Source organism: Palaemon carinicauda, chromosome 5 (assembly GCF_036898095.1).
Source record: "Palaemon carinicauda isolate YSFRI2023 chromosome 5, ASM3689809v2, whole genome shotgun sequence".
NCBI classification, from domain to species: Eukaryota; Metazoa; Arthropoda; class Malacostraca; order Decapoda; family Palaemonidae; genus Palaemon; species Palaemon carinicauda.
In genome coordinates, this window is record NC_090729.1 from 166,731,376 (window position 1) to 166,743,535 (window position 12,160).

At 42.1% G+C, this 12,160-nt stretch overlaps 2 protein-coding genes and 1 long non-coding RNA gene across 3 annotated transcripts in view; 1 reads left to right on the forward strand and 2 right to left on the reverse strand.

Moving 5' to 3' along the window:
- The window catches only part of LOC137641584 (nucleolar protein 4-like), a 342,312-nt gene that overhangs the window by 157,495 nt on the left and 172,657 nt on the right, over positions 1–12,160 (reverse strand). The window lies entirely within an intron of this gene.
- Positions 1–12,160, reverse strand: part of LOC137641583 (phosducin-like protein 3) — a 110,381-nt gene that overhangs the window by 9,990 nt on the left and 88,231 nt on the right. The window contains exon 5 of the mRNA XM_068374292.1: positions 3,597–3,744. Within this exon, the coding sequence (XP_068230393.1) occupies positions 3,597–3,744 (148 nt within the window). The remainder of the gene's footprint in view (positions 1–3,596; positions 3,745–12,160) is intronic.
- Positions 1–12,160, forward strand: part of LOC137641585 (uncharacterized) — a 31,151-nt gene that overhangs the window by 8,948 nt on the left and 10,043 nt on the right. The window contains exon 2 of the long non-coding RNA XR_011044549.1: positions 3,630–3,786. This is a non-coding gene — a long non-coding RNA (uncharacterized lncRNA). The remainder of the gene's footprint in view (positions 1–3,629; positions 3,787–12,160) is intronic.

Consider the following 12,160-nt stretch of genomic DNA (forward strand, 5'->3'; position numbering starts at 1 on the left):
CCCTCTCTGAGTAACTTTACAGATTGTGAATCTGCGCCTCTCCTCTCCCAGGCTTGCCAGAAGTTCTTGAGTCTGGCTCCCACTGCTGTCTGAAGTTGCGGGCAGTCAGACTCTGCCCTTAGAGGACTTGGATCCTTTCCTCTTCCCTCGTTTCCCTTCAGCACGAGCACCTCTTCTGCTGGAGGCTCTGCCACGAAAGGGCGGAATAAAGCGAGACGCTGGAGTGTCTATCCTCGGTCTAGCGGAAGATGAAGGCAAAGGGGGAGCTTTGCGAGCTGAGGACGCAACCAGATCGTGGGTGTCCTTCTGAACTAACGAAGCGGCAATTTCCTTTACCAAGACTTCAGGAAACAGGCACTTGGAAAGGGGAGCAAAGAGAAGTTCAGATCTCTGGCATGGTGTAACTCCAGCAGACAGGAACGAACAGAGAGACTCTCGCTTTTTCAGGACTCCGGACGTGAATGAGGCAGCTAGCTCATTGGACCCATCACGGACGGCCTTGTCCATGCAGGACATAATGAGCAAAGAAATATCTTTATCTGTCGAAGAGATTTTCCTGCTCAGGGCCCCTAAGCACCAGTCTAAAAAGTTAAAGACTTCAAAAGCCCTAAAGATCCCTTTAAGAAGGTGGTCCAGGTCCGATGGTGACCAACAAATCTTCGAACGTCTCATGGCAAGGCGGCGGGGAGAGTCTACAAGACTTGAGAAGTCACCCTGGGCAGAGGCAGGAACTCCCAAGCCGAGAACTTCTCCCGTGGCATACCAGACGCTCGATCTAGAAGAGAGTTTAGATGGGGGAAAGGCAAATGCTGTCTTCCCTAAACTCTTCTTGGACTCTAACCAGTCTCCTAACAGCCGCAAAGCTCTCTTGGATGAGCGTGAGAGGACGAGTTTAGTAAAGGCAGGTGCGGTAGAAGGCATGCCTAATACAAACTCTGACGGCGGAGAACGAGGAGCCACAGAAATAAATTGGTCAGGAAACAACTCTTTGAATACAGCCATGACTTTTCTAAAGTCCAAAGATGGTTGAGTTGTCTTGTGCTCGTCCAGTTCTGACTGTTGATCGTCTTGTTGTTTAGCAACATCCTCATCAGATAGTTCCTCATCCGAAAACTGATGAGGAAACGGCAACGGAGTGGGTAACGTCTAGTTCGCTGAGTCCGGTTGCACTGGTGCATGCGTGACGGAGCCGGACGCAACGTCATGGAACTGCTGCACAGTCTGTGAACTGTCAACAACCATGGGAGCGCGAGGACGCACAGCGTCCACCCGAGACTGTCTAGACCGTCTGGGTTGTGCATTCGAAACCACACCGGGTTGCGGAGGTTGACGCACTGCGTCAAAACAAGTCACCTCTGATGGTTGTTGAACGTCCTGAACGTCAACAACCACCTCCGAGCGTTGCTTAACGTCAACGTGCGGCTGGCAACCCACACTGGGTCGCATCGGTGGAGGAACCACCTCAACTGGTAGACGCGAGAAGGTTACCTCAGCGTCAACAGGACGCACAACCGATCGCTTGGGAGGTTGTTGGCCAGAAGGTTCAGCAGCAACCTTATCCGCATGAAAGTCCTGCATCAAGGACGTAAGCTTGGACTGCATGTCTTGCAGCAAAGCCCATTTAGGGTCTACGGGAGCAGGTGCGGCAACAGACGGGGTTAGCGACTGAAGCGGTACCGCTTTGCCTCTCTTAGGCGGTGAGCAGTCGTCAGATGACGGCAACGAGTCCGAACTGACCCAGTGGCTACATCCGGGACGTTGGACTTGTCCTGAAGGGACCGACTTACGCTTTAAAGGTCGTGAGACCTTGGTCCAAAGTTTCTTACGAGAAACACCTTCAGACGACGAGGTAAAAACGGGCTCTCTCGTCTTACGTAGGTAGGGGCGATCTTGGGGAGATACGCCTGATACCATGGAGGGAACGTCTGTTCGCTGATCAAGGCCTCTCGAACCCATGCGTCGTACGACATTGCTTCTCCCCTGGGCTTGGGAGCTTGCAAGAGGTCCCGGACTAGGAGGACGACAGGCACGAACAGACGAACCCTCAAGCGCAACACTGTTCACAACACTTTCACTAGGCACTTTATAACTTTCCGCGGCACTTTGGCACTTTAGCTCCTTAACATCCGCCATGAGTTGATTGCGGTCACTTGCAAGGGACTCAACTCTCTCCCCCAGGGCATGGATAGCACGCATCATGTCAGCCATCGATGGTTCCTGAGTGCTAGGAGGGGGGTTAGGAACAACCACTACAGGGGAAGGAATAGGTTGTGGGGCATGAGGAGAGGAAAAATCTATCGACCTAGAAGAACTTCTCCTAATTCTATCTCTCTCTAGCCTGCGTGTGTACTTTTCAAATTCGATAAAATCGAATTCCGAAAGGCCCACGCATTCCTCACACCGATCTTCCAATTGACAGGTTTTACCCCGACAATTGGAACAAACAGTGTGAGGGTCGAGAGAAGCCTTCGGAAGACGCCTAGAACAGTCCCTAGCATTGCATTTTCTAAACTTGGGAACTAGTGAAAGGTCAGCCATTTTGAATTGGTCAAGGGAAAATTCAAAAAAACGATCTAAGTCATCAACAATGAATCCGATACAGAAAAGAGTTCAAGGATTTATTTGAAGAAAAACCCTGCACAGCGAAAGCTCAAAACCAGAATATAGTACTTCACCAAAGATGATGGGAAAAACTCCAGGTTTCAACAGCGAGTAAAGTACGTCTTGTCGACGTGTTGAGTCTTTGTTTACATGGAGTTTGGTATCTGGCCGACAGTTGGCGCTGATGGGCACACCCGCAACCTGTATAGCGATCGCTGGCGAGTTTTTTGTACAGTTTTTTGTCTGTCGAGCAACAGAGTTGCAGCTATATATTCACCGGCTAAGTTAAATATTTAAAATTAGGTTAATGACATCATATTAAGAAAAAATATTTTGGGAATCTAGTTTTGCTGGTCCCTTTACTAGGTCCAATGTCCCAAATCTGATATCGCTCATAGCGATTGGTCATAGTTAGTTACTTAATAATTGGCTATTTGACGTACTTTATTGTTGCCTGTTTAGAAATGGTCAGATTTTCATGGCCTACCACACTAATAAGGGTATAAATAAGAACTTTTAAACAATGTTGAGGTAATGAGTCTGCTTGCATTTTTTCCTAGGACATTACTACCAATGACATACCGATTCTAAAATCCCTGTCAAACCTTAAGTGTTACTAGTTTGAAAATCTCCAATTTACTTTCATGAAGGTCCAAGGCAAGTGGCTCTTAGATTATGAAATGATTGTTTAAGATTTTAGCAGTAATTAGCCAAAATAGTAAAAACAATTTTTAATGTATGATAAATAAATAAAGTGCAAAGAAGTTTTCACGTAAATTGTAATTTATTTTTAATGATTATTTGGTCACTAAGACTTTAAATTTAATTCACACCTAAAGATAATATAGGCCCTAAAGTCTGGAGGATGGGATAGTAGTCAACTGGAACCCAAAAGAGAAGGGTTTGTTCAACACATTACTTGCTTTCAATTAATTTATTAAAGAAAAATACCTTTAGAGGTTGGTAAAACAAATACAATTAATGAAACCACTCACCATCAAGCTTAAGCTTTTCTCCAACTAATTCAGCAGGACCAATAAACTGTCTCTTCATCTGGCCCTCAAAGTATACAAATATGGCTGGCAAGTTACGATCAGGAAAGTTGGGGATACAAGTCGTCGATATAGACTTCAGGAACTTTGCCTGAGGAGGAAATAAATTTTGAATTTCACTAAAAAAAAAAAGGTTAGTAAAATGCTCTTAAGACCTTACGTGTTTATATACACACAATTTTCAAGTTAAACTTTCAATGCCTATGTTATTAAAGCTCATTGACATTTACAATATGTAGCCTGTACTGCCTTCACTGCATAATAGTTTTAGTTGCATAGATAAAAAATTAATAATAAAATTTCTTATTTCTAAACTCACCTCATGTTTGTATTGTTTCTTCAGAAACTCGGTTTATTTGACACTTGCCCATACAATTTTAAGGCAAGGATCAATGAGTAACTTATGATCTGGGCTGAATATGCTAACAGATTGGGATACCATTTGCCTTGTGGCCATTTGGGACTAACCAGTCTTATCTGAAACTTGGCAAAATCAACCAACAGGCTGGAAGGGGTAAAGGCGTAGGCATCACGATGATCTCATGGGTATTCCTCTAACACTTCCCATGGAATTGGGACGAGGAACAGAACACAAGGAGCTTCTTGTTTAGCCGTGTGATAAACAGATTGGTTACCGTTGAGCCCCACAAAGCAAAAAAAGTCTTTGTACGCAAAGATATAGGGACCACTCCTACCTACAACTTGCCCCTGGCAACTAAGCATATCTGCTAGAGTCAATTCTTTTTTAGTAAAGCAAATTTACACCGAATTGCAGGGATGCCCTTTTAGCTCGGAAAATTTTCCGAATAGCTGATTGGTTGAAAGTAATTTTTTCCGAATACGATCAGTGTTTTTAATTAATTACCGAGTACTGTAATGTGAATCAAAACTTATTTACTAACCTAGATTTCTCCCTAAGATATATGTTTTGTAAATAAATAATGTTAACGAATAAATATATTACAAGGTATCGTGATGGTAAGACTAAATTTAATAACAACACATGTTGAAGTCAACGACAGGAGCTTCTTTTTGGATGCAGTCTGTATTATTTTTTAACTGTTCACACATTTTAACACAAATTGGGATAAATTACGCCAGAAAAACATGTTTAAATACCAGAATCTACAAAAAACGTGAAATTACTGAAACTCGCTATTGGTGAAATTTCTGGGGGAGGTAAAAGAAGCATTCTACTGTCAAACACTGAAGAGGGGTTGAAAGGGAGAAGAATGGGTATTGCAGTTGTAACTCGGAAGTAAAATTATGAATTTGTTTAATTGTGATGTTTATATAATTTATGCAACACTACAGTCTCCTCTCAAACTGAAAATATTGCTATTAATAAAACCTAGACCTTTACAAAAAAAAAAAAAAAAACAGCAAACCCTTTCTATACGGACTTACATCATAGGTCTATGATGGAAGTCCGTATAGAAAGGGATGTCAGCAGAGATGTTGGAACACACACCTATGCATGTGTGTGTGTGTACATCACTGATTAATTTAGCATGTGTATAAGTTACATATTTTAAAGAATACACAAGAATCTGAACATTTACAAAAAAAATAGCAAACCCTTTCTATACGGACTTCCATCATAACTCTGTGATGTAAATCCGTATAGAAAGGGTTTGCTTTTTTTTGTAAGGGTTTAGATTTTAATATTTTTGGTTTGAGGATACTGTTGTGTTGCATAAATCTGATAAAAATCACAATTAAATGAATTCATAATTTCACCGCAGACAACCGCAATACCCCTCCTTCTCCCTTCCAACCCCTCTTTGGTGTATGACATTAGAATGCTCCTTTTACCTCCCGGTAATCTTCACCAACAGCAAGTTTTATTAATTCCCCGTTTTTAGTAGATTCTGGTATTCAAATAAAGTTTATACTGTAATATGGTATTCTCATGATTAGTGTAATTTATCCCAGTTTGTGTTAAAATGTGAAAAGTTGCAAAATTATGCACCATTCATCTGAAAACAAGCCCCTGTTGTTGACTTCGGAGAGTGTTATTAAATTTAATCTTGCCATCACAATACCTTATAATATATTTATTTGTTAACATTTATAAAACACATATCTGAGGGAGAAATTTAGGTTAGTAAATAAGTTTTGATTCACATTACTTGGTAATTATTTGAAAACAATGATGGTAGTCGGACAAAATTACAGTACCTCCAACCAATCAGCTACAGTATTAGGAAACTTTTATTATTATCATTATTATTACTTGCTAAGCCACAACCCTAGTTGGAAAAGCAAGATGCTATAAGCCCAGGGGCTCCAACAGGGAAAATAGCTCAGTGAGAAAAGGAAACGAGGAAAAATAAAATATTTTAAGAAGAGCTTCTTCTTCTGTGACTACATCTTTTCCCACTTCTATGTGGGGTTGATGTTTCTGGTCAGCTTTCTCCATCTACCTCTGTCCCACACCTCATCACCGGTTAATCCCTTTGATCGAAGGTCATCCTTGATACAGTCCACCCACCTTCGCTTTGGTCTCCCTCTCCTTCTCGTTCCCTGTAGCTCCATTTCCATTACTCTCCTCCCAATATACTGTTCATCTCTTCTCATGACGTGACCGTACCACCTCAGTCTACTTTCTTGGATCTTATCTGATAGTTTTCTAACTCCTGTGGTACCCCTAATTACCTCATTCTGTATCTTATTTGAAATAAAATATAAGATAGAATAGTGTGCCCCAGTGTACCCTCAAGCAAGAGAACTCTAACCCAAGACAGTGGAAGACCATGGTACACCAATAGCGAGTTTTATTATTTTCACGTTTTTTTGTAGATTCTGGTATTTTAACATGTTTTTCTTATACTTAGCGTAATTTATCCCAATTTGTGTTAAAATGTGTGAACAGTTACAAAATAATACAGATTACAAGCTCCTGTCATTGACTTCGACAAGTGTTGTTATTAAATTTAGTCTTACCATCACGATACCTTATATATTCATTCGTTAACATTATTTATTTACAAAACATATAGCTTAGGGAGAAATCTAGGTTAGTAAATAAGTATTCATTCACATTACAGTACTCGGTAATTAATTGAAAACAATGATGGTATTTGGAAAAAATTACTTTCAACCAATCAGCTATTAGGAAATTTTCCGAGCTAAAAGGCCACCCCTGCGAGTAGGTGCAAATCTGCCTCGCTAAAAAGAATTGACTATAATATACAGTCGTACACTGCTCTTCCCCAGAATATATGTGGCGTAATTTCCCACCCAAATGTGCGTCTGCTATGTTGATTTGCATAAAGGTATGGAAATCCTGCCTTATTGCTTGTTGACATAAGCTACTACAGCGGTGTCATTGTTGATCAACAACTATCGAGTACTTCCTTAAATATTCTTTGAATGCTTACATCTCCACTGTTGATGCAGAGGCTTTTCTACTCGTAACCACACAACCAGGTGACTCAAGGGAAAACCCCACCCCCTCCTTCGACGCATCTGAGAAAAGTTGTATTTCTTGAGGTGATAGGAACTCCTCTGATGTTTTTTTCCACCCAAATAATATTGGCTTATACCAACTGTCTCACTAGAACAGGATGGACTTGGGATTTCTATAGGGCAACTGGTCTCTTATTATTATTATTACTTGCTAAGCTACAACCCTAGTTGGAAAAGCAGGATGCTGTAAACCCAGGGGTCCCAAGGATGCTGTAAACCCAGGGGCCCCAACAGGGAAAATAGCCCTGGTAGGAAAAGAAATAAGGAAAAATAAAATATTTTATGAACAGTAACAACATTAAAAATAAGTATTTCCTATATAGGCTATAAAAACTTGTTTGGGCTCGGCCATGTCGTCCTGATGGAAGGTTCCTTTAGGTAGCTTTTTAAGGGATATTTGCTACAGTGATACTCCCAGAGAATTAACCATAGGTCTCCAGAATTCTAACTCCTGGCGTGAGTATCCTTAACATAGCTTTAAGGATATCGCATAATATCAGGGGAAGTATTTTTAGATACGACACATAGCAATCTTCACCCCGAATCGATTTAACTCTTTAAGGGAGAAGAGTGGCGAACGAAAGGGGAGCCGTTATCAAGGTATCCGGTGGACCTCGTCTCCATACTACTATGGGCCATCATTCCTTTGTCTGTAGCATTTAAGCTAAGTGCGCTCCCACGCTTTTCCCAGTGTTTGTTACGGATTTTTGGAATATCATGCAATCTCCAGCATTTGAGTATCTAATCTGTCCTCTGTATAATTTTAAGGCTCCCTTCTCGCAGTTAAATTCGTATAATTTAGGTGTGTTTAGGTGAGCGTAGCTGACACCGGAGGCAGCCATTTTGCGACCCCTGTCGCACATTATAAATGCATTTTATTTAGTCAGTACAGTAGACCCCTGCCATACGACATTAATCCGTTCTGGAGTTGGTATCGTATGGTGAAAATGTCGCATGGCGGGCAATAGAATAGCTAATGCGTGCAAAACCCCAAGTAAAAACATCAAAATTTTATATACATATTAAAAATTAGTAAGAAAATATTATAGTAAGCACTGTACTACAGTATACTTATATATAATATACATGTACTGTACAGTATATAATTAAATAACATTTTAATTAAAAATTATTTACTGTACTGTAAAGGAAAAATGAAATTTTATTTACCTTTGGAGTGACGTGACTTGAGCTGGTAGTGGAGGCGACGGCAGATATAAAAATGTATCAATGCTAATTATGTTATGTACACTTAATAATAAATTTATTCTTACTATTAAACACTTAAAATTAAAAATGCTTTTTTTAATTATTTTTGTCTTTTGACATTTTTTTTATGATTTTTTTTTTAATCACTTCTATCATCTTTGCTTTCTGACACTTCTCTTTTGGAGAGATATCTATCCAAAGAAGCCAGTTTCTGACGATTCCTCAACATATTTCTAAAATGATTCATATACTTGTCATTAACACTCTCCAGAAGACGACCTGTGTGAAGTTTTTCTGTTTTTTTTTTTTTTTTTTTTTCAATGAAACTCGTTAAGGTTTTCATACCAACCGATAGTTTCCCTTATTTCTGCCGATGTCGTTTCTTCAGTCTCCACCCTCGCCACCACTAGAGCTGTGCTCTTCTTGAATGATGGTCAACTGCATTGCCTCCAACTCCTTCAAGTCTTCAGTCGTAAGCTCCTCCCTGTGCTCCTCGATAAGGTTATGGACGTCGGCCTCATCGACAACAAGCCCAATGGACCTCCCGATTGAAATTATTTCCTCAACATCACCCTCAGGGGCAGGATCATCAACGGCCTCGTCTTCGGTTGAGGATTCGAAACATTCAAAGTCGCGTTCTGCCACAACAGCTGGCCACAGTTTCTTCCATGACGAGTTCAAGGTGCGCCGTGAAACCTCATTCCAAGCTTTGTCGATCATCTTCAGGCATTGAACGATGTCAAAATGCCCCTTCCAAAATTCACGGAGGGTGAGTTGAGTGCTTTCGGTCACTTCGAAGCATCTTTTGAACAGATGCTTCGTGTAAAGCTTCTTAAAGTTGGCAATCACTTGCTGGTCCATAGGCTGGAGGAGAGGGGTGGTGTTCGGTGGCAGATAAGAGAACCTTGATGAAGGAGAAATCAGGATGAATGATGTCCTCGAGGCCAGGAGGGTGAGCAGGAGCATCGTCCAGTACCAGGAGACATTTGAGAGGAAGATTGTTCTCTTCTAAAAAGTTCTTGACAGCAGGACCGAAGCAGACGTTTATCCACTCAATAAATATGGTCCTCATGACCCAGACCTTGCCATTAGACCTCCAAAATACCGAAAGCCTATCCTTCGTGATATTTTGAAGGCACGAGGATTCTCTGAGTGGTATACCAGTAGGGGCTTAATTTTTAAGTCCCCACTGGTATTTGCACAAAATGCGAGGATAAGTATGTCCTTCATCGGTTTATGGCCGGGAAGTTTCTTTTCTTCAGCTGTGATATATGTAGGGCTTTATTATCTCCAGCTTCGTTTCCAAAGTAATCATCTTCTTACTTTTCCCTTTAACATCACTAGCAATCTTGGGACCCACGGCTAACGAATTAAAGTTGGAATTAAGCACTAAAATGCACAAAAAATACGATATCGCAAGCACTCACACGAGATCAAGTCTTTACGAAACGCAAATGAGATTCTGAACTGAGCGCGCGATTAACAGAGAGAGAGAGGCAGCATCTCTCAGGCATTGTGGGAGAGATTTCGGCCAATAGCGTATCGGCATCTTAGTGACGCCGACCAATAGCAGACCAACTTCTTAGTGATGTATGAGCGTAGTGGTAGGCGAGTGACTCACACAGTCGTATGCGTAAACACCACCCTTAAAAATGTCGTAACGAGGGGACGAAAAAACATCATATTCCACACCGTAACGTGAAAAAACCTAAGCTGGGGACACTGTACCCCGGGGTCTACTGTAGTGCGACATTCCCGGTATTTAGCTATAAAAATTTAGTTAGTTAGGCAAATTATACTAGTGAAGATATTGCATACAAATTTAATTAATTTCCGATATGTAACTACTTTTCCTATACGGCGGGGACTCCGGTGGTACCAACCTTGGCCGCGGTCCCCACTGGAGTTGGGCTAGCCTAACTCACTAAGTATACGTTAGTAAAGTAATTCCCCATGTTTATCCTCATCATATTGTCCCTTATTAATGCGTATGGGAACATAGATCCCCTAGAATTTATGGATAAGGCTCGATTGTTTTTTCTTTTAGAGAAACGAGGCTAAACCCTTCCTCCCTCTGAGCCGCCGCCATTACAGGCGGCAACCCCTATCTTTCATCATCGCCGTCGAGTAGTAAACTCAGGCTTGACTTAGATAGTCTTACACCGTCGGTCTTCTTTGCCACCGAGTATCCTGGCTTTGAAGTAAGATGGTAGCTCAGGGTGTACCGTCTTGCAGCCGACAATGTCGCCGACAAGAAGGGAATCTTTGTTCCTCTGCTGCCCACGACGTCATCGGCACAGGAAGCCATGCTTCCTTAGTTTACAGCTGAAATTAGGCGGCATACTTGCCGCCGCCTTTCTCACTCCTATGAACTATAAGACCCTTTCCCCTCCCCCCTCTGTCCTTTAGTGTCGGCCTAGCCGTCACAACATTCTTTCGCTGGTATTCTAACAGTCATCCCGGCTTGCCGGGTAAACTGCGTTCCCGGCCAGGACCCTACCAGCGGCGGTTGGGTTGCTGCCTCGGCCACTTCCTCCTTATGTCCTTCCTTCACCGGAGGTGAATGCCCCAGAGGGAAAGACTGAGTCGGCCCTGACAGTTGCCGGTGGGAAACCCAATATCCTGTAGAGAATTCTTCAGTCCTCTCTTGGCCTGCCATCCACAAACCTTGCAACCGGCAGTACAGCCGGCGGCAAAAGTTGTGGATGGATGGAAGCTAGAATCAGATGGATTCTTTCCCTTCCATTAGAACTCTCATTCTGGCAAAGAGACAGTAGGCAGCAGTAGCCCTCCTACACTTCCAATTATTGTGTTAAACCATAATAATAGGAAACCCTCCTTTCCATCCTTTCTCTCTCTCTATCAGTTACACTAGCCTAACTCCGGTAGTATACCGGTAAAACTACAGTATACAATAATACAGTAGTACAAGTATTTCTAACATAAGTATCCTATCACAGTCTCTTGTTGGGACAACATAACATGTTGAGGTTGAAGTAATCCCTTTGATCATCGGGACACATATAAGACACCGTTCAGTATTAATATTCTGCAGGCGGAGAAGTTAGTATAAATATTCACTTACTCCAGCTCTACGTACAGGAGTCGTTCCGCCCTGTGTTTTCCCTTATAGGGAATTTAAATATTAATATTGATGGAGATCTCAGCGATTGCCTGGGAGAGGAAACACAAATATGTGTCTTTCCTATTTCCTTTCTAGCTTACTATCTTAAGCTATTGAATATAATAGTAAGTATTCTATTAAAAGTATGCATTTATATCAGTGATATAAACAACTGTATACTCATTTCAACCCTTTTTCCTTTACAGGAGGAGCCAATGGTGACGTGTGCAGTTGTGTTCTGGAACCACAAGAGTACAGTAAGGACTTTTGTGGGCATACGATGTGCAGGTCTCACGCCCCCTGCTGCATCGTATCTGGATCCCTGAGGTACTGGGACCCGAAGGGTTGCTCCAACTGCTCGACCTTGCTGACCAACGGCTTTGGAGAAGATATCCCTGCCACCACGGAGGCAAGGGAAACCCTTCGTAGGTGGGTAAGAGAGTTCCAGAAGAACTCTCAGGGACCTTACCTACCTAACAAATCTCTCAGGTGCCTTCTGTTCCCTGCTCAATCTAGTGTGGTAGTGCCCCAGGAACAGGTCCAGCATCCCTTCATTCAAATGAAGATTGACGCGGACATTAACAAGGCACTTGAAGGCATGGACATCCACCAAGAACGGATGTCGCAGGTGTCTACCGACAGCGAACAGGAGCTACTGCAAGAAGGCCCTGAAGAAGACGTGGTTCAACCACCAACAGAGGAA